Raw genomic sequence first — 22741 nt, 5'->3', positions numbered from 1 at the left:
TTCCATAACCCAGATGGGCCTGTGTAGATGCCTTGAAGCATTATTTTCCTATTGACCCAGAGAATGCCATGAGATCAGTTACTCTAAAATGTTTGTAATGTTTTCCAGAAACCTTTTCAAGTCCCTGATCACCTGGAAGATTAACAATAGGCCTACTGAGCAAGTCATGACCTTCTGTACTAGGCATGCACTTTCAATCATCTACTCACTGAATCAATCAAGCAAAGAACATTATTATAAGAGTCCAAAAAGCATCTTTTGCCATGACTGAATATGTATATCAACACAGTAATAACTGTGTAGCAACAGCTGTCAAATTATTCAAGGTAAATTATTGGGCTCAGTGCTAAATGGGGCCCCATTATGTATTTATAAAGATGCTTCTAGATCAGAAGCTATCCAATCCAAATTTTTAAAGGCCATAACTCAGGTTCCTTATTCTGCCCTAACCTTTCTTATCCAGCTGGAATTAGGCTCTGTCTCCAGTAAGGCTGCTAAATTTTTAACAATAGCCATGGCTTTCAGAGATATCTGGTGCCTCCCTTACACTATTAATTGCTTCCAACTTTTCTGTATATGAACTTTAAAAAAAAAAGCATCATGGGATCTTTGATGTGTTGTAATATTTTCTTTTAAATATTAGTCTTGGGCTGTAAAATAAAAGAAGCAAGTTGTGTGGACGCTATGTTGAAGTTATGCAAGGAACAAAAACTGGAAACAATGCTGAAACAGAAAAGAAGGTTCAGTCCTGGAGAAAGCCCAGGCCTTGTGTAAATCATTCATACTAGCATACACAAAGACCAGCTTGAGCTTAGGGAGCAGATTCCAGATGTTTGTATCAATTCAAAGGAAATAAAAGTTCTTCCACTTATTCATTTAAAGGTCCAGCTGGGAAAGTGGTTTCAAAGAAATGAGCAAAAGGATGACGTTGGTATAGGTACTGATTGATCTTTCAGCTGCAGATTGGTTCACATCTTTCAGTAAATTCACTGAAGTGGTAGATTAATATCTGATTCATACTGCACTTCAGCTTCCAGGGCTTTGCAACAGTGGCCCATTCTTCTGGAATGAACAGGATTTTCTTTTTGAAAATTGCAATCAAAATAGATAAATGGGGGGAGGGGTACTGTTTTTTTTATTTACAACATCTGTATACTCCCCACACCAAAGATTCTGCATGATGCACAATTAAAACATTGACCTAAGACATAGCTGAAAATGAACAAGTATTTATGTACATAATACTAGTAGAACTCTCCTTTGGTGAGTAATAGTTGCAGCACAGTGAAATGTTTTGATGGAATGGGTCACTTGAAATCATGAACAAGCTACTAATTTGGGTCTGAAAAGAAACTGAAACTTAGATCGAAATCTTCCTTAATGACATGCGCATGAGGGAGTTTCATGACATTGTGAATCTTCTGAATCATAGGTTCAGGGGAGATTTTATAAACAGGAATTTCACCTTTATTAAAGATCAAATCAAGATTTATTTGGCATTAATAGCAATTAGCTGTATTGCTACTTCTAGGACAGTTTTCCTAACCAGATTATGTCATACTGTATCATTGGTTATGCTGGCTGAGATACTATCCTGATGAAAACTAAACTTTCAACTGCTATTAGCATTTCTACAGTCAGGTCCAGAAATATTGGGACATTGACACAATTCTAACATCTTTGGCTCTATACACCACCACAATGGATTTGGAATGAAACAAACACAATGTGCCTTAACTGCAGACTGTCAGCTTTAATTTGAGGGTATGTACATCCAACTCAGGTGAACGGTGTAGGAATTACAACAGTTTGCATATGTGCCTCCCACTTGTTAAGGGACCAAAAGTAATGGGACAGAATAATAATCATAAATCAAACTTTCCCTTTTTAATACTTGGTTGCAAATCTGTTGCAGTCAATCACAGCCTGAAGCCTGGAACGCATAGACATCACCAGACGCTGGGTTTCAACCCTGGTGATGCTCTGCCAGGCCTCTACTGCAACTGTCTTCAGTTCCTGCTTGTTCTTGGGGCATTTTCCCTTCAGGTTTGTCTTCAGCAAGTGAAATGCATGCTCAATGGGATTCAGGTCAGGTGACTGACTTGGCCATTGCATAACATTCCACTTCTGTCCCTTCAAAAACTCTTTGGTTGCTTTTGCAGTATGCTTTGGGTCATTGTCCATCTGTACTGTGAAGCGCCGTCCAATGAGTTCTGCAGCATTTGGCTGAATGTGAGCAGATAATATTGCCCGAAACACTGCAGAATTCATCCTGCTGCTGCTGTCAGCAGTCACATCATCAATAAATACAAGAGAACCAGTTCCATTGGCAGCCATACATGCCCACGCCATGACACTACCACCACCATGCTTCACTGATGAGGTGGTATGCTTAGGATCATGAGCAGTTCCTTTCCTTCTCCATACTCGTCTTCCCATCACTCTGGTACAAGTTGATCTTGGTCTCATCTGTCCATAGGATGTTGTTCCAGAACTGTGAAGGCTTTTTTAGGTGTCGTTTGGCAAACTCTAATCTGGCCTTCCTGTTTTTGAGGCTCACCAATGGTTTACATCTTGTGGTGAACCCTCTGTATTCACTCTGGTGAAGTCTTCTTTTGATTGTTGACTTTGACACACATACACCTACCTCCTGGAGAGTGTTCTTGATTTGGCCAACTGTTGTGAAGGGTGTTTTCTTCACCAGGGAACGAATTCTTCGGTCATCCACCACAGTTGTTTTCCGTTGTCTCCCGGGTCTTTTAGTGTTGCTGAGCTCACCGGTGCATTCCTTCTTTTTGAGAATGTTCCAAACAGTTGTTTTGGCCACGCCTAATGTTCTTGCTATCTCTCTGATGGGTTTGTTTTGTTTCTTCAGCCTAATGATGGCTTGCTTCACTGATAGTGACAGCTCTTTGGATCTCATTTTGAGAGTTGACAGCAACAGATTCCAAATGCAAATAGCACACTTGAAATGAACTCTGGGCCTTTTATCTGCACATTGTAATTGGGGTACTGAGGGGATATCACACACCTGGCCATGGAACAGCTGAGAAGCCAATTGTCCCATTACTTTTGGTCCCTTAACAAGTGGGAGGCACATATGCAAACTGTTGTAATTCCTACACTGTTCACCTGAGTTGGATGTACATACCCTCAAACTAAAGCTGACAGTCTGCAGTTAAGGCACATTGTGTTTGTTTCATTCCAAATCCATTGTGGTGGTGTATAGAGCCAAAGATGTTAGAATTGTGTCAATGTCCCAATATTTCTGGACCTGACTGTAGATAAATGTCTTCAGAAGGACAACTTCTATTGGGAATTCAGCTGAAAAGAAAAAAAAATAACACATTTTCTCACCTGTGCTGGTCCTCCTGAAAAATTCATGCTGCAGGAATCTATTAACTAAACCGGTGCTGAGCGCCTCTCAAGCAATGCATTTAGCTTCCTGTATGAACATCAGTGGTTATTTAAAAAAACATGGAGAGATGCAGTGGGAAAACTTCTCTGTGGCAGCCTTCTGCTACTGGACTGATTTTAATTCATGGTTTCATCTCATAATTCTTGTGAACAATCTTTTTAGCACAAGTTTCTGAAATATGTGCAAAGTTCTCCAAGTCAATGTGCTGCTTCTAACTTTCTTTGTAAGTTTATAGTGATTATTTTTAAACCTCCTACAGTACAGTTACTAGAGGTTTTGGGTTGTACATGGGAAACCCAGCTTCCACTTTCAGCTCTGTGCTGAATCATGCAACACAAGTATCGTTCTACTGAGATAACCATCTCTAGTTTTTTGCATAGCTAAGACGATTCTATTAATAACGTGGGATGCAGTTTAATCCCATCCTTCCTCCAAATAGAGTCACATATGGGGGCAGATCTACATGGGACTCCTTTGTGTAGATGAGGCACTACGTTGAAAGTAATTTTGCCAAATACAATTGCTGTTCAATGGGCACATGACAAACAATACAGTGAAATATCAATTGTGTTTATAAGATGAGCACCACACACAGTTCATATCTGTGGGGATAAGTTAGGATACAGTAGCATTCTAGTACTTCTGTTTCATACATAAGAGATAGTCCCTCCCCCACTTTTTTGCACCATCCCTCCATCCACCCATATATCCATCTGAAAGGGGCTTGTTCTCTGTTGTACAGGACCCAAAATCAAGTTGTACAGGACATAAAGTCTAAGCTACAAGAAGGCAGATTCTGCTTGCTTTAAACTAGGTTCCTGCATGGGATTGGACTGAATGATCTATGACTAGGAGATACTAGAGGAAAGGCCTCGGTGATTGGCAATCAGTAAAATGAAGTTTTAGTTGCTATCTCTGGGGAGTCATTTTTAGTTTGAATTTGTAATGGTATGTAAGAATGACCTTGGGAGATGCGCCCAGAGGTGCTGCCTAGGGAACAATCAGATAAGAGTATAGTCTGCAGCTGGATAGTGGAGTTCCTTGAGGATTGGAGGCCATTCCTGAAATTCCTGTTTTTGGAAGAGAATATGAGGCTTGCAAGACTGATGTCAGCCTTACCAGGTAGATCAGACAGGAAACATGACCAGATGAGCTAATTCTACTTTATTATAAGGCTACATTAACAGAATCTTGCAAGTCTGAAAGTACAATTCTCCCGCCATCTCCTTTACCATCAAGAAATTAGGGAGGGTCTCTTCTGAGCCTCTTGCCCCACCCACTATCCAGCTGCGGACTATGCTGTCTCTTATCTGCCCATTCCCTAGGCAGCGTCTCTGGGCCCAATCTCCCAAGGTCATTCCCACATACCATTACAGAATTTCTTTCTTCACAGATACAATTCTTCCTGTAAATTTCATAGTTTTTTAAAAAATAAATAATCATTTCATGACCAATAATTTCTGCCAGGAAGCAAAGATAGACCCATCCTCTCCCTGTCCTGCCCCTGGCAGTTGTTGTACTCTAGTCAGTTTCTCTAGGAGACCTTGAATTGGTATGCTAAAGGATGCCAATGGACAGACACTAATTCTGTCAAAGGATACAAAGGAGATCAAAGGAAGATGGAAGGAGCATACTGAAATACTGTTCAGTAGAGATGACAACATCCAAGTTACCTCAGAAGATACTTCCTACTTATAAGAATCTCTAGTACTAGAAAATGAAGTCATATCAGCACTCTGGTGATTACCAACTCAGAAGGCTACAGGAATTGATGGAATACCACAGAAATATCTCAAGCAACAGAAGAACCAGTAAACATTTCAACCAATCTGTGCCAACAAATCCGGACAACAACACACTGGCTGACAGATTGGAAGAGGTCAATCTACATTCCAATACCAAAAAAAGGAGACTTAAAACAGTGTGCAAACTATTGTACAATAATATTCATTTCACATGTTAGCAAAATAATCATTCAATGCAGATTAGAGCCCTACATGGAAAAAGAGATGCCAGATATTCAAGCTGGCTTTAGAAAAGGCCAAGGAACATGAGACATTATTGCTGATACATGCTAGATAATTGAGAAAGCCAAATAATACCCAAAAGAAATTACTATGTGCTTCGTAGAGAAAGGCCTTTGTGGCGATCATGTCAAGCTGGGTAATGTGCTCAGAAAAATTGAAAACCGAGAACATCTTGTCCTCATGAGAAACTTATATATAGGTCAGGAAGCCACAGTAGAGACAGAACATGGTGAAACTGAGTGGCTCTGGGTTGGCAAAGCAGTGTAACAAGGCTATATGCATGGTTTTAAAATTGGAGGAAGAAACATCAATAACCTGAGCTATGCTGATGACGCTACCCTGATAACCTGAAAATGCAAAGAATCTACAAGCTGTGGTAATAAAAGTCAAGGAGCATAGTGAAAAAATGGGTCTAAAATAAAATATAAAGAAGATCAAACAAACGACAACAGGTAGAACACCAGCCTTAGAATTGACAGTGAAGATATTGAAGTGGTGGATAGCTTCTGCCTTTTAAGATGGGGCATCAACAATAAAGGAACAAGCAGTCAAGAAATACACTGCAGACTAGCACTTGGTAAAGCAGCCATGAAAGCCTTGGAAAATATATTCAAATTCCATGATGTGTCTATACCTACAGAGATCAGAACTGCACAAGCCATGGTATTCCCTGTGACACTCTATGGAAGCAAAAGTTGGGCTTTAAAAAAGCAGGATAGGAAGTGTATTGATGGTTTTGAACACTGGAGCTGGAGAAGGCTCCTGACAATACCATGGACAGCCAAGAAAACAAACTAATGTATAATTGAACAAATCAACCCAGAGTTCTTCTTCGAGGCACAAATGACCACAGGTAATCCTCAGGTTACGACTACTCATTCAGCAACCATACAAAGTTACAACAGTGCTGAACGAGGAGGACTTACAACCAGTCCACGAAATTGCGGTCGTCACAGCATCCCCATGGTCACGTGATCACAATTCAGCTGCTTGGCAACTGGCTCGCAATTACAACAGTTGCCGCATTCACAGTCACATGATTGCCATTTGTGACCTTTCCTGCTGGCTTTCCACAAGCAAAGTCAACAGAACAAGTCCTTCCCCCTCCCACTGCTTTTTCACCACCAACTCCCCACACTCCATAGCGCCTGCCTGCTGCACTCCCACACAACTGTGCTTCATAGTGCCTGCCCGTGGCACCTGCCCACCCACTACACCCACACCTCCACCTGTGCTCCATAGCACCTCCCCGTGGCACCCACCCACTTGCCTGCTGTACCCGTGTACCCGCTCGTGCTTCATAGAGCCTATTCACAGCACCCACACACCCACACGCACCCCATAGCATCTGCCTGTGGCACTCGCCTGTAGCTCTCACCTGCAGCTTTCACCCACTGGCCTGCTTGCCTGGGACTCCCTCCTCTTCCTACGTCATGGTCACATGAGGTCCTCAGTTAATGATCCGCACAGTCCTGGGTTTATGACAGCAACTGGGACAGCTGGGATTGCCATTGCTAGTGATGCGGTCACATGACATCACATTTTACAACTGCGTCATTTAACGATGGAAATTCTGGTCCCAGTTGCTGCCGTAACTCAAACACTACCTTACTTCAGAAACATTACACAAAGATCTAGCTCTCTGGAGAAGGCTCTAATGCTGGGAAAGAAGAAGAGGATGACCAGCAGCAAGATGGATAGACTCGGTTACATGGCAATGGATGCACCATTGGAAGAGCTAAAGGATCAGGTTAGGGACAAATTGTCATGGAGAAAAACCACAACAAATAACCATAAAAGTGGACAGAGCTGAAAATTAAATGAATTAGATATTAATGTTTACCTTATAATCAATTTAATCATTTATTTCTTACATTTTAGCATTAATACATACATACATAGTGAAGCCCATCATATTTCTCTCAGCTGATTCCCAGGTTCAGTATGAGAGAAACAAATCCTTTATTCTCTCATACGTGCTCATGCAAATAGTCTCATATTCATATTTAGAGGAGAAGGGAAGAGAAGGCAGAGCAAAGAAGCAATCTTGGGTTTGCTGGTGGTCAACAACAGGATCTGCAGGAATGTTGGAGGCCACACCTAAGTTCCTGGTGGGTCGTATGTTTCTCTTGAGCCAAAGGAGAGGAACTTAGGTGCTAGATGATCTCATGATCTCATCAGTATAAGGCAGAAAAGTTGGATTAGATGCACAGTGACTTTTAGCTTGTAGACCTAGAAGCCATCTGGAAGCGTCCATAATCTTTTCGGCTGAGATAATGACAAAAGCTAAAACCCACGATAGGCATCAGCAAGAATGACATATGCATGGTGACATAATCACAGTTGTGTCATCATTCTGACATCATGGTGTTTTCTTACAGGCAATCTTTTACTCTTTCCAGGATCCCAGTTTTGTCCTTTACAATATTTTTGCGGGACGAAGAATTAAAAATCCAACCATATGTAAGATGAACACCTCAGTGCAGCTGAAATACTATTTGTTATTTGCACTACAATAAACACTTCCAAGATTTATTTCATTAAAATGCTATACTGTAATTTTAGGTCTGTATCAGAATAGATACAGAATAAAATGTGCAGCGCCAAGGGAGGCCTTTGTTAACTTTAGCCAGAACTAAAAAGGATCTATGGCAGCTAGTTAGCATGGTATGGAAAACTTGCACTGAGGAAACTTGAACTAGGGATCACAGGGCATTTGATTAAGGGTACTTTTCATGATAATCTGTTAGAAAGGAGGGGGGATTAGGAGCAAACACAGAGCAAAACTGAAATACGTAGGTGGTTTTGGAAAAGTCCATGTTGAGAGAGAGAGAGAAATCTGCAGGACAAGGGGGGCCTTGTTCACGTGACCTGTTTCCTTTTTCCTCAGAGAGAAAAAAGAGGAACTTTTAAAAAAATTTATTTGCTGCTCCAATACGTTACTCTTCCGCTTGAAACCATAGTAAAAATAACTGGAGAGCTTTTTTTGCCCCTTAAATCTGATACAGTGTAATCTTGGACATTTTGTGTTCCCACGAAAATGAAAGCCGCTGTTCTTCAAAAGGCCCCCAGAATGGGCTGCAGGATTAGACTTCTCAAACAGGCGGACAGAGATCCCCCACGAACTGGAAAGCCTCAGGATGTGTCCACGCGGTAAGATAAGAAAAAAAAAATTGCTCTCTAACTGCTCTTCTTATGTGAAAAGAGGCTTATCTGTGTCTCCTGGGATGGAAACTAGGAACAAATGTGAAGGCTGGATGAGTCAGTAACAAGAAGAGGTATCATCAGGGTCCCCTTAGCTAGAAGGGGACAGGGCATCCAAGGTTGCAATTTTATGCTGCCTTTTAAAAGACATAGCCTGGCATTCTCTGAAGCGCAAATTCTGATATACACTGACACAGGTTTGGGTTCAGTAACATTCTGGATTGATTGATTGATTGATTATGTGCTATCAAGTCGTTTTTGACTCTTAGCAACCACATAGATAGATTTTCTCCATGACGATCTATCCCTAATCTGGTCTTTCAATGGTGCATTCAATGCCATTGTAGTTGAGTCCATCCACCTTGCTGCAGGTCGTTCTCTTCTTCTCTTTCCTTCCACCTTTCCCAGTTTTAGAGCCTTCTCCAAAGAGCTGGGTCTTTACATAACGTGTCCAAAGTAGGATAAATTGAGCCTGGTCATTTGTGCCCTGAGTGAGAACTCTGGGTTGATTTATTCGATGATTCATTGGTTTGTTTTCTTGACTGTCCACAGTATTCTCAGGAGTCTTTTCCAACATCAAAGTTGAGCAGTTAGATAATCTTAGCTTCTGGACATAATGGTCTTAGAGGAGATGCCTCTTTAGATGATAATGTTTATTACTCAAATTACTTATTACTTCAAAATGTGAGCCAGATGTCCATCTCAAAGTCCTGCTCTGATGGCACTGCTGGTCTGGATGGGAGGCTATCAGGGGTCTCCATGTGCATAACTGAGTTTTGGTGGAAGAAAGGGAGGATATAATAATAGTTATCTGTTCAAGCATATTTAGTTTATTATTGTACTATAGTTTACCTTTAGGGAAGGAAAGAAGGACTTTCTATCATATGCAACAAAGAATCCTACAAAATAACCATCTGAATACTGTAAATGATTGGATGATAGAGGTATAGCCTTCTCATTTCCTTCTGAAAACAATAAAGATACGACTGAGCATCAGAAAAGGACTGGCTCAAGAACATTTGATCTACCTTCTACCTGTGTCCAGTGCTATAACCCAAGACTTTCCTAAGCTGCCTCAAATCAAAACTCCCAACATGCTTATCCTGGCTGGGGCTAATGAGATGTAGTCAGGGATATATTTTGATCAGCAGGTTGGGGAAGGCTGGACTAGCGTCCCCATTGTGGCTATTGTTGCTACCATCTCAGCCTTGGGTTACATCTTCCTTACATGGTTCCCTCTATTTTCCTAGCAGATTCTCAACTTCGCTTTGAGGTGTATGCAGTCTCAGCCTATTAATAGTTCAGTTATGGTTTTTGTTAGTAATAAACTTAAGGCTCAGTGTAACTGAAAAGATCTCAGTATGATAGTATCTCTGTAAAATGAAATTCCCCTCAAATGGATTTCCCCAGTATAAATTATGAGATGGCCATGTGACAAATCTGTAGACCAGATCTGGGGTAAACATATCATTCCTGAGATGCTGTAGCAGGAATTTTATGGGCAAAATTAACTCCCTTCCCAACACAGGGTACATTAGCTAACTTTAGATTATGGATTTACTGATTTACAGGAGGGGTTCCTACTTTTATGTTTTTTCCCCATCAATATACAGGTATGGTAAACATGTAACACAGAGGTTTAACTATCTGCAGAAAAAGAGGGGCCTTCATGTGGCCCATCCATGTGGATGTGCATCTATTTTCCCCACAATGGCATTGTCTGATATTGCCAGTATTTTATAAGTACATAGGTCTGGCTTAGATACACTAGCATCCAATACTATCTCAATTTTTTTTCTAGGTGCAGTTCTCCTCCTCCTCCAAATTCTTCTCAACTTTGACATCCTTCTTGCTGCCCCTTCAACTGGATTCCAAGAGGAGAAGGGATCTGGGCTTGAGAGCATCCCTCAAAAGCAGCTGAATCTGCAAAAAGAATTTAGCATCAGCTTAAAACTCTCACGGCAACTTCTCCACAAAACAAAGAACCTTACACAATGCTATGTAAGTCTACTACTCTTTCTTCTCAAAGACTGTAAGTGAGGAGACAGGTATTGGATGATAACCCAAGGAGAAGGCAACTCTTATTTTTAAATTAGTTCCTCCATTCTCTTTTCTGTGTCCAATTTATTAACCAATCATCAAACTTTTTAAGGCTACTGTAATACATTCTATTTGGGGCTGCCCTTAAAAACTACTTGGAAATTACAATTGGTCTAAAATGCTGCAGCCCATGTATTTTTTTTACTCCCATCATTGGGAGGATATAACACTGGTTTTGTGGACCTGCACCAGTTGCTTACCAGTTTCTGGGTACAATTTAAGATGTTGGTTTTAACCTATAAACTCCTTTATGGCTTGGCACCTGGGTATCTGTAGGACTGCCTACTCCAATGAGTATTGGCTCAGCCAATTAGATCAGAGAGTATATGTTATTGATCCCATATTTTGGGGAGATTCAGGAGACTGAAGCAAGAAGGTGGTGCTTTTCCATGGCAGCGCCAGTGCTGTGGAACAACCTCCCAGTAGAAATTAGGCCCCGTCCTCATCATAATGTTTTGGAAGCCTCTTAAAGAGGGGAATGTTTTGGGGAGCCTGCCTTTGATTTTATCATGCCATCTTTACTTTCTTTTGATTGTTCATAGTATCATGTTTGGGTGGTGGTGTTTTACTGTAAAACAAGCCTTGTTTTACTTGGATTTTGTTGTCTATGTAAGCTGCAGAGAGCCTTTGGATTGCAGCCAGACAGAAATGTGAAAAATAAATAGATAAATAAAAATATCAATCAATAAGTGTCAGTAAGGATGGGCTACTGGTTGTTTCTGTCATTTGTATGGCAGATAAAAACTGGTGATTTGAACTGAGGGAAGGCTGCATGCCCAGCGAAGAGGTTGGAATATTCAAATTCCTTCTCTCAGAGGTCCCACCCCCCACCCCCCCAAGACTAAATACTCTCGCCATGCCTTCTGCCTTAGTATGCAATTTGGGAGTCATTGCTGCCACCAACTATCTCCTGCAAAGAAGGTCAATTACATCAAGAGGAACATAGAGTCCAGACTGTGGGAAGTAATTATCCCGCTCTTCTCTTCCTTGGTCAGCCTTACTTGGAGTACTGCATTCAGTTCTGCACACCCCAGTTTAAAAAAGACATTGCTAAACTGGAGCAAGTCCAGAGAAAGGCTACCAAGATGGTAAAAAGACCCAGGTATGTTTAGCTTTCAGAAGAGAAGGTTGAGAGGGGACATGATAGCTATCTTCAAATATCTGAAAGGCTGCCACACTGTAGAGCAGTGTTGTCCAAACTTGGCCACTTTAAGATGAGTGCTGGCTGGGGAATTCTGGGAGTTGAAGTCCACTCATCTTAAAGTGGCCAAGTTTGCACAACCCTGCTGTAGAGGATTCACACTTAACTGTCACTTGCTCCAGAAAAGACTAGGACTAATGGGATGAAATGTCAAGGATGTAGATACGGATTAGATATTAAGAACGTCTTGACAGTAACAGCTGTCAAACCAATGGAGTGGTTTCTTCACTTCACTGGAGGTTTTCCAAGAGAGGGTGGATAGTTATCTATCAGGGATGGGTAGTGACTCCTACAGTGTGCAGGGGGTTGGACATGATGACCTTTTATGTCCCTTCCAACTCTACAGTTCTATGATTCTAGGGCATGCTTTCGCTTGGCATCCTCCACCCTAACTCTAGTGTGAGAGAAAATGAGGCTCCCACAGTACGTGTACATTACTAGAAAAAAAGTCATAAAAAGGAAATAAACTCTATACCACCACCTGGTTTGGTAGCGTTGAGATATATTACTAGGGAAATTAGTCCATCCTTCTCTGTGGGGAGATAGACCAGTCTCTTAATAAATACATAGAACCACATTTTATTTTTAAAAAAGGAAAAGGGAGGTCACAGTGATATGAAGAAACATTCAGTGGTTGGGAAGATAAAAATATAGGGCCACTCAGATCAGAGACACATCTTAAGAAGAACCTCTAAGAGGAAAATTTACAGGAAAAGCTGAGATTCTGAGAAGGTCCCAAGATGATGCTGGTGACTGAACTGCTCCCATTTAGAAGCAATTCTGATGTAAAGAGGTGTCCATCTGCATAAAGCGCATAAGGAATGATCTTGTATAGAAACAGTAATCTGCAGAGGAAAAAGATTAGATTTAAAACAGAGAGAGAAAAAAAGAAAGTTTCCATAGTTCTTAGCTAACTTTCCCCATTCCTCTAGAGACCAGAACCCTTGGAATAGACGTTACCCCTGTGCCAATTTTTTACCTGGAAAATTCTTCCTGAAAATTCCAGTTTTAATCAGAGGGTGGAGTAGAATCTTAGCTCTCTCTTTGCTCACCCTCACTCCCACCACACGGCTTCTGGCTTATTTGTTTGATTTATATCCCACCTTTTGTAAAGGAGTGCAAGGTGGCATGTGCCACCCTCCCTCCTCCTCCTCCTCTCCCCACAATAGCAACCTTGTGAGGTGGGCTGAGACAGAACGACTGGCCAGGGTCATTCAGTGATCTTCCATGGCTGAGGGGAGACAAAAAGCTGAAACTCCCTGCTCTAGCCGGCATCTTTACTCCTCCTCCTCCTCCTCCACATTGGCTTGTCTCCCTCCTGCCAGAGAACTCTCTGTGCTTTCCAAAACTACAAGGGCTTTTCCATCTGGAGAGGGAGGGGATGTGAGGACCCCTCCTTTGGCTATGTGCTAAAGTCAGCACCTCTCTGTAGAAAGATCCTGCTTGAGATGGAGGGAGGGAGGGAGGGGTAGAGAGAGAGAGAAAAAAGAGAGATCTTCATGAATTGGTTAATAAATTGGCCAAGTCAATTTAACTGAGCAACTGACCAATAAAATCTAAACAATAGATTTTTTAAAAATGTGGTTATTACCCTCTCTTTTAAATGGAAGCTGAATACAGTGCGAGAAACTTCACAGTCAAAAGTTAGATTGGGGGGCAGGAAGTAATTCACATTAATTTTATGGCTGGTTTCCCCCCCCCCCCCAAGATTTGATTGAGAGAAGTGCTATGATGCATACACTTAATTTTAAAAAAATATTCCTTTCCTCCATTGCTATAACTATATCTGAGAGGATCACAAAACAAAACAAACACAATATTAAAATAGGTTACAGGTTTATGTATTAAAACAAATTGCTAATGTGTAATTAGTGAAATATCAATTTCAAATTGAGAGGTAATTTGAAAGTCACATTTGGGTGAATAAAAAAAGTTTGCTGCCGACACCAAAAAGTCAAAAGGTGCTGGTGAAGGCTGTTTCAAAACCAGAGCATTGCTGTGAAAAAGTCCTTTCTATGGGAAAATTCAACATTTGGATGCATAGATTTTCTGCAGTTTATAATCAATTGGCCCCTAGGGGCCACTGATGTAACATTTTGCCAAGGAACTCTACCCTTTTGCTTCTTTTTCTTGCACAGGAATCCTTCATTTTCTTGTTTCTACATTCACATCTGTTCTCAGTCTGATTTTTTTCAAGGCATTCATCCCTTCCATTTCTTGTCCCACAATCCCTTTCTCCTTTCTCCTTTCTCCTCTCCCTCTCCCTCTCCTCCTCCCCATAACTGAGAAAACCTGCCATTTTTAAAGTGTGGACCAAGTGTTTCTCAACCTCAGCCATTTTAAGTGGTGTGAACTTCAACTCCCAGCAGGGGGAATTCTGGGAGTTAAAGTTCACACCACCTAAAGTTGCTGAGATTGGGAAACACTGGTCTAGACAACTAACCAACCTTCTAGGCTTTGTTATTGTAGGAGAATTTTCCCAGGATTTCTCAACTGCAGACCAAGACACATTGCACCGAAGCACATGTTGGTTTACCGACAGCACTGGAGGCAAAAACCAGCCTAAAGAGGATGATCTCTTCCCTCTTAATAGATGTATGCAAATTAGAGTATACATGGAGTTCACACCACTTAAAATACATGGGATTCGATACAGCAGCAAGAGACTTGATTACATTCAGTTGTGTGTCTAGTGAAGTCAGGGAGGCAATTAAGGCGTAATGCTGAGGTAGTAGAGCAGTGTTTCTCAGCCTTGGCAACTTTAAGATGTGTGGACTTCAACTCCCAGAATTCTGGCTAGGGAATTCTGGGAATTGAAGTCCATGCATGGTAGTTGCCAAGGTTGAGAAACACTGTATTAGAGCGAAACTACAAAGAAGGAAGGTTTGAAACAACAAGGTGGGAGTTATTCCGTGAGCATAATTGTTTCCAGGGAGTTACTTTCTTGTGTTTCCTCAGAGCTCTGCTTTCCTCCCAGTATCTTTTCCCCCTTATTGGCATTCCTTGGCTTTCTAAACGTTTTATGGTTGAGCTGGCAGTTTTAGCTTTGCTGGGAAAGTGTGTTAGAGTTACTTTAATCCTGTGCAAAATAACCTCCCAGCATTTTCACTAATCATTTTCTGTCTTGCCTCGTTTGGCAGAGGGATTCCAAGCAAAATTTCTGAAGAATTTAAGATTTGGGTGGGTATATTTGGGAAAAGGCATCTTTTCCATTTTTGGCTCAAATTGTCAGGAACTATTTCCCAGGCTGTCCTACTATATGGGACTGTTGTTAAAATCAAACAGAACCAGTCCATGATTTATATATTGAGCAAAGAGTCGAAGGACTGAATTACTGGGTGTTTTTATGCAACAAGTGAATTTTTTTTGGATTTTAAAAAAGTTAATTTTGTTGAATCTGTACTTGTGAGATGGGAGCTTGAGATTGTGGGTTAAAGATTTCTGTGGGAAAGGTGCTTTTTTTCTTTCTTTGCTGCAATGCTGACTGGAGGAGCTTTGTACACAAAAGTACTCTGAGGCCTTGCTTTTTACCCATTTTTTTTCCTGTGTGCAAGGCTTGTCGTGGCTGCAGTGCAGCAAAGGGAATTTAAAGAGACACTTACACATTTATTGGAAGATCTCACTACTAGAATTCTACAAGTGACAGAAACTAAATTTGAAGCCTTTGAGAAAAAAAATCAGATTTGATAGTGATATTGACTTGCAAACAAAATTGGATATTGAAAATAAGAATATTGACAATGTTATAAGTTGTGAAGTAAGACAATCTTCAGAACAGGAAATGAAATAAGAGATCTGGATTTGGATGGAGGCCTGGATGATTTAGTTTATCTTCAGCCTGGAGATAATGAGTTCTTTATAAAGCCCAAATGTACAACATAATTTTTTTTTGACTATCCAGATCAAAAAGCAGAAGAGTTGGAGATTTTTCTCTTTTGGATGCTCAGGAAGGACTTATTAAACCTTTGAAGGTGTCTTTGATAGTAAAAAAAGGACAAAGTGACTTTTTTTTACTTGAGATTTCACTTGAAGAAAAGATTAAATGTCAGGCTCCCTGTAAAGAAGAAAAAGGAATTTATTTATTTATTTTTTATGTATTTATTATTAAATTTGTATGCCGCCCATCTCCCCCAACTGGAGATGTTTTAAAGTGGACGTATGGGACCAAGGTTAAAATGTACAAATTATGATTTTGGATTGGTAATACTGGAATTTATTTTTGGACTGGGATTATATGATAATGTTTATGGATTTTACTGTTATAGAAAAAAAGTAGACAGGTATTGAATAACGATAGATTAACTGATACTTCAAATGTTGGTAAGGACCTTGGGATAATATGTCTGTATAAATTTCTTTAATTTTGTTTCTATTTAGAAATTACTCTTGGGATTTTTGCTTGTAACTGAAAGAAATGAAATTTTGACTTTGAGATTTGCTATTTAGAATTGTTTTTGCTATAGAAATGTTGTGTTTTATTGATATTACTAGGGTAAGAAGTTAATGTAATATCTTACGTATAACTGTGCCAAAGAAAGTCAGAAGTTGTTCTTTTCTTCTTTTCTGTTTCTTTTTCCTACCCCCCCTTTTTTTTCCTTTTCTTCCTCACATTTCTTTATCTATTTCTTTCTGCTGCTTCCAAATCTTTTCCAAATCTGAAAATTTTCTGTTTTGTAATGTGAAATTAATAACTGGAAATTAGTAATGTGGAATGTGGGAGAATACAGGCAGACTCAGTGAATGAGACTTAGAAGCCAACTTATATTGTTCAATTTGAAAAGAGCAGCTGAGATTTGCTTTTCTCTGCATTGAATACAAAACAAGCTTGCTGTTCATAAAGCAGTGCTTCACCTTCAATTCATGCTTTACTCTTTACAAATACGTGTAGCCGTCACTGTTATTTAAACCAGATACTGACTCTTGGAAGATAACCTTGACTAAAGACCCAGAGCTTCAGTGTCACATGTCCTTATCACTCAAAATTTCTCCTTTGGGTTGACCGTTGGAGACCCCTTGAAGCCTCTGCCCTCTGCATTTATCACATCTCCCTCAGGAATCCAGCTGAAAGGAGATGTTCTGGTTCAAAATTCTTGGAGTGATAGGTCTCAGTCACCCAATAATCATACCGTCCTCTATTTAAGTAATATATGCTTCTTAAGGCACTGCTACAAGGACTGGTTGAAAATGTATTTAGAGTCACACTTGCTCTTCTTTTTCCAGCTCTCTGACCGTTTACCCGGAGTTCAAGTCACCCTTATTTCCCACCTGGGGCTTCTTCCCTCAACCAGCATTGATCTTCACACATGGATCTCTCTTCCAGTAAGAATATTTTTTACTTTTGCATTTGTATTTTTCCATAAAATCCTCAAAGTGGCTCCAAAGACCAATAAAAGAAAGAATGCCATTTATTAAGAATACCAGTCACCAAATACATCACGTGGAGAAACAACTCAATTAGGCTTGCTGCAAAAATTCAGACAACTGCTAGATGTCGCACAATGAATTAGTTTTTCCATATCTCTATAACCATCTAGTAGGGTTGTGGATTTTTGAAGCCTAGATATGGGAGATCTCATCGTCTTTCAAAAGTCTGAGCGAACCAGTTTTAACATGGTGCTCCCAAGGTACCATATTTGGTAGAAGACATTTGAATGAAGGCAACTGAAGTATCACTGAAAGGTCCTCTCATACTGGTAATCATCCATCAGACTCAAAGCAAAAGTAATCTAGAGTGACATGAACAATAGGCAACTTGATGGTTAGAAGACAGAAATAATAGATTCAATTGGTTAGGAAGATAGGATACCATAAGATAATGACAACTGGAAACAAGGCGATATCTGTTCACCAACTTATATAACTTAAACTGTTTTTCCATCAAATCCACTCTTGTGATCTCCCCTAAGAATGCTAACAAATGTAATTTGCTAATAGGTTAGCAAATTACTAAGCAAAAAATGCTAAGTAACCTCTCAGAGAACATGAGTTCCAATACTAGAATAAGTAAGTTAAGAGTGCTGCATTCTCTTAAGTTGCTTGCAAGGTCTGCACATTGTGTATGATCAAGGTTAAAACAATTTGTTTTCCTTTTACATATTACAGAAGTCACAACTAGCCTGCATCAGTATTGTAGGTGCTTATTGGATAATACCAATGCCAACATCACAGCTCCACTAACCAGTATCCAGCTAACTTTTGGAACTCTCCAATTACTATTGTTGTGTATTAATAAATGCACTCTTGTAAACCATAGGCTTCCACAGGGAGAGCAAGGAAGACAAATGCAGACATGCACATTTTGGTGCCAATGTTGTGACATGTACTGTACTTGCAATAGATCCAACATGAGACAATTACAACTGGGTCATTTGCACAATAATGTTTTGATGCACTTGTTAACATTTTGATGTTATTAGATTTGTCATGGACACCTATGTTGTAAATTATTTTACTATTGACTAGTTTTGCTTGGAGTGAAAATTTTTGGATCACAAACTGCTTAGTGAATCGTTTCCACCATGCAATGTAGATATGGAACTAAGGGAACTAGTTTCAGCCAGGGCATGGTAAACTACCACAAATAACCTTTTTTTTTTTCCCTACAGTGAAGTTCCTCTTGTCTCCAATTTTTAATGTTATTGGGATGGATGTAAGGGAGCAGAATTACTCCCCTAATATTTTGCAGGCATTCCAGAGTTGCCCATTTTTGACAATAATTCTTTAATACTTCAGCGACTGACCTTGTTTTGCTTGGCTTCTAACACTTTCTTCCCTCCAGGATGCCAAGCGCCTGTCCCAGATAGCAGAGAACCTTTCACTTTATCAGGGATTGGTGCAACAACTGAGGAACTTTGAAGCAGTGAAAGAAAATTCCAAATTTGCCTCTCAGTTTGAAGATGTTGATGATATCCTCCGAGATCTTGGTCATCAAGTGAATTACCAGGTGGTTTACCTGTTTTTTGGAGGCAGAGATGAGGGAAAGGTGTCCTTTGTTTTTGGCTGTGTTACTCATTTTTCATTTTTCCTGTAGATTTCACTTTGGGGCCTGCCATCTAAAATCCAGCCTGTACCAACTCCTCAGATCCTTCAACACCATAGCCAATGGAGGAACCGCCAAGAAGTATATATTGTCCTTCATTCTCTTAAGAGTCTCCTGGTCCGTATGGCACGAGATTTTTTGATGCTCAGGATGAGGGTGACCAAAAGGACTTCATTTTCCAGGACTTTCCAATCTCACCATTTCCTATCTTAGTCCCTACCCCCTATTCCAAACTGCCAGGAATGTTGTTTTGTAAATTATCTAAAATATCTAATTTATATATCTATTTATTTTTTTCTAAATATTTTATATGTATTTGCATTATTTTAACTTATTTGTCAAAGCAGTGTTTTGACCATGTTCAATAAGCAACTGTTTAGTGAATGCACTTTACTCATGACAATGTGACAGAGAAGAAGAAAGCAAAGTAAAATACTTTTCAGAGGTCAGAAAGATTTGGCAGCTAGCTTTCAGGAAATTTTAAATATTCTGTGTTTATCCATAAATATGTGGGTGACTAGTGCTTTGCTTTACAGTATACCATCTCCCCATTATTTTTTTTAATGGCTTTTTAGTCAAATGGGCCAGAGAACCTTGAGGGTATCTACAGGCAGATAGGTGGTAGATTATGTAGAAACTGTTCTGACAGTTTTCTAAAACAGATCTGAGTAAATATGCATGCTATATAAAACAAATGTTTTTAGTGAAACTGCCTTTTCTAAGCTTGAACTGGCCATTTCATGTTTTTAACAATTATGTTAATAAAAGTATTATTTTTAGTTAAAATTTGACTGCCTGATTAATTGGTGGTATCTCTAGCTGATCAAAAGAGGGTTTGTCAGTTCATATAATTAATCAGTGTGCAGTTAATCCTGCAATCTGATGCCAATATATTTAAAAAGTACATAACATTGCATTACACCTATTTAATCCATATTCATCGGGGAAAAGGAATCTCCAGTTGCTGGCTGAATTCACCTGGTGGAGGTTCTCTTTCTGGCCCCAGAAACCCTACTCCCTTTCCCAAGGCCTCTTGATCCCTTTCTTCAGGCTTTATCTTTCTCTTCTCAGAACTCCCTCCCATAGTCAGGAAAATGTGATAAGCTCTTATCTACAATCGGTAGACTTTGTCCTTCCAGTGCCGAGATCTACACTTATATGGTTTGTTATCTTTAAAACTGACCTTATTGAAATGTTCAAAAAGAGTTCCATTGTTAGGATCTAATCTTGCCTTCAAATTAGCTGCTAGATTCAAATTTGAGGTAGGAAATTTAAATAACAACTCTCTAATTAATAATCCTCAAATGAAAATTTTCAAATAAATCCTCAGGTAAAAAGGAGGACACAGTTCCTTCAAAGCCACCATAGGTCTCCAGTTCTGGGAAGCTAATGAAGGAGCAGCACCTCTCCCAACCTGGAGATTCATCAGTCTCTGATTAAAGAGGTGAATGCTAAAGGGGAAAAACACAGTTTGAAAGAGCTGGACTTTCCCACTGCCCAAACTAGAACGATTCTAGAGGACACTGTACAAGGATCATAGGATATGGGGACCGACCTCACCAGCCTGAAATAGCCAATATATGCTAACCCAATCCCACCTCCAGAATCACCACCACCACCAGAATGGCTGATGAAGAGCACCTGACTATACTTATCTGAAAATTACCATGGGCTATTGACCACTTAAGGGGGAAAACCTACTTTAACATTGGAACAGCTAAGTATTACTTCAGGCTGCTTCAGGTATGGGTTGGAGATGAAATGAAGGCATCAAAGGATGCAGCAGGGAAAAAAAATTGCTAGGATTTGTTTGTCCTATGCTTACATGCAAGTGACAAACAGCTCATTAATTATTTCCTTGTGAGGAACTACTGATAAGATTTTAAGCACATGGTTTGACCACCAGTAGTTGCATTTTACTGATTTATTTAAGAGTTTGAGGCCAGTTGTCTGCCAAAGTTAACAAGGCACTACAATAAAAGATAACAAAACAACTTAGCTTAAATACTAAGAACATCAACATTAATTGGTTTATTCTTAAACCAATTAAAAATAAAAACCTATAGTGAGAACAAGAAATGAAAACAAAATTAAAAGTAGCAATTAAACTTGAATAAAATAGGTACAATAAAAATAAAGCTATCATTTCCAAGATTGAAAATAGAAAAATGTCTTCATCTGGGTCCAGGAAAGTGGTCCTGCAGCCATTGGCCTGAGAATAGCATTTCCACGCTTGAGAAATAAATGATTGCAAGACCAACCAAGATTCTTAGTTATCTCAGGTGGAGCCATTTTCACAGAATTCCATTACATTCACACTTAGGCCAAGTTATCTAGGTGATAACTTGCAGGAATAAAATTCTATAAGCATCTCTATCTTCTCCTGGAAGTAAAAGTAGATCAATCAAACATTTGTTATCTTTTCAATCTGCTGCCTAAATCCTAATCTGGGTAAGGAGATAGAGGTGGAGGAAGGGGAAATACGGGATAACTGTGACAGATGAAGAAAAGATTAAATACAGCACATCCCATCCACTACCAATTCTCCTCTGTAATTGTGGCCCAGTTAATGATTAATATTAGTCATTAATCAGCACACACTTCTTGGCTTCAATGTGTACAGTAATCTCTTCCAATATGTTTCAGTTTCATTGGAATCTTGTAAAATAAAGAATGAGATTAAATTGATAGAGTGGTGGGGATGGACCACAATGTGGAATTTAAAGATAACCTTCCAAAATTGTTAGGTAGCTTTCTTTGGCATGGTTTCCATCTAATTACTTTTCTTCAGAGTACTTTTTATTTATTTATTTATATTTCAAATTTGCCACTGCCCACCTCACTATGGAGTGACTCTGGGCGGTTTACAGTAAAAATAGAATAAAACATTAATTAAAATAGATCAATATTAATTAGTTAATTAAAATATACTAAAAACAAACTTCCTTTATAATACTTCCAAGAGGCAGATGTTAATTAGGTGTTAAAAACTCAGAGAGCATCATCAAGATGCCAGCCATCCCCAGGGTTGATTGTATCTTTGATATGAATATCAAAGTATGACATGAATAGAATGAAAGAGCCATGAAATGGAGTTCACCATTTCAGGTGAGATAAAGATATCAGATCTGTTGAGACATCGCAGCAAGTATTTCTCGGATTTTCTATTCAGGCTATACACGTTGTGTCCTCACTAACTATTTAATCTAGAATAGACATCTAATTTACTCAGTTTCTAGAGAAAATAGAGATGGTGCCTCATTGCTTTCAAAATTACTGGTCATGGTGCCTTGATCCAGGGTAGAGCGAAAACTGTGCAAGTTCATTACTTGATAAAGCTCTTTGAGCCTCAGGTCACTTTGGCTTGGCCAGGCGCATTTGAAGTTCAGCCATCATATTGGGGTGCATAGGCCCAACCCTGGGAAAGCAAAATAAATGGGTAGATTAAAACAAAATTTAAGAAGACAACACTAATATCCACTTTTCAGTTACTATTGGATGTGATAAGATATTCCTATTTACCCAGAAAATCTTGGGTTTTGTCTCTTTGGCACTTCCAACAGTGATGGAGCATCTTCAGCTATATTTGTCTCTTGTGTTGGAGCCTCTGTTGATGGTTTTGATTTCTTCAAGCTGGGTGCTCGTCGAATGGAGCTCTTACGACGTAGCAACACCCGTTCCTTCTGGACACTGCTATTCAATGTTGTGACCTGCAGAACAGAGATGGATAAGATTACTTCAGTCTCCTGACT

At 39.7% G+C, this 22741-nt stretch overlaps 2 protein-coding genes across 5 annotated transcripts in view; one reads left to right on the top strand and one right to left on the bottom strand.

Annotated features, from left to right (window-relative positions):
• Positions 1-20221, top strand: part of IL27 (interleukin 27) — a 30230-nt gene extending 10009 nt beyond the window's left edge. Inside the window, exons 2-5 of the mRNA XM_088142776.1 lie at positions 10457-10650; positions 17171-17269; positions 18729-18893; positions 18981-20221. Coding sequence (XP_087998902.1) covers positions 10457-10650; positions 17171-17269; positions 18729-18893; positions 18981-19202 — 680 coding nt within the window. The 3' untranslated portion in view covers positions 19203-20221. The remainder of the gene's footprint in view (positions 1-10456; positions 10651-17170; positions 17270-18728; positions 18894-18980) is intronic.
• Positions 12595-22741, bottom strand: part of APOBR (apolipoprotein B receptor) — an 18743-nt gene continuing 8596 nt past the window's right edge. For 2 of the 4 annotated variants that reach the window (XM_088142775.1, XM_025171977.2), the window contains exons 6-7: positions 22512-22699; positions 20628-22407 (exon numbers count right to left, since the gene is read on the bottom strand). In XM_088142775.1, the coding sequence (XP_087998901.1) occupies positions 22344-22407; positions 22512-22699 (252 nt within the window). In that variant the 3' untranslated portion in view covers positions 20628-22343. Of the gene's footprint in view, positions 12796-20626; positions 22408-22511; positions 22700-22741 lie in introns of those variants that run through there. The other 2 variants (XM_088142774.1, XM_088142773.1) reach the window with 2 other exon arrangements.

This window comes from Python bivittatus, unplaced genomic scaffold (genome assembly GCF_059951505.1).
Source record: "Python bivittatus isolate LINGU-HERP-01145 unplaced genomic scaffold, Pbiv_v1 ctg000440_np1212, whole genome shotgun sequence".
In the NCBI taxonomy this organism is placed as follows: domain Eukaryota; kingdom Metazoa; phylum Chordata; class Lepidosauria; order Squamata; family Pythonidae; genus Python; species Python bivittatus.
This window is presented reverse-complemented; position numbering and strand designations above follow the sequence as displayed.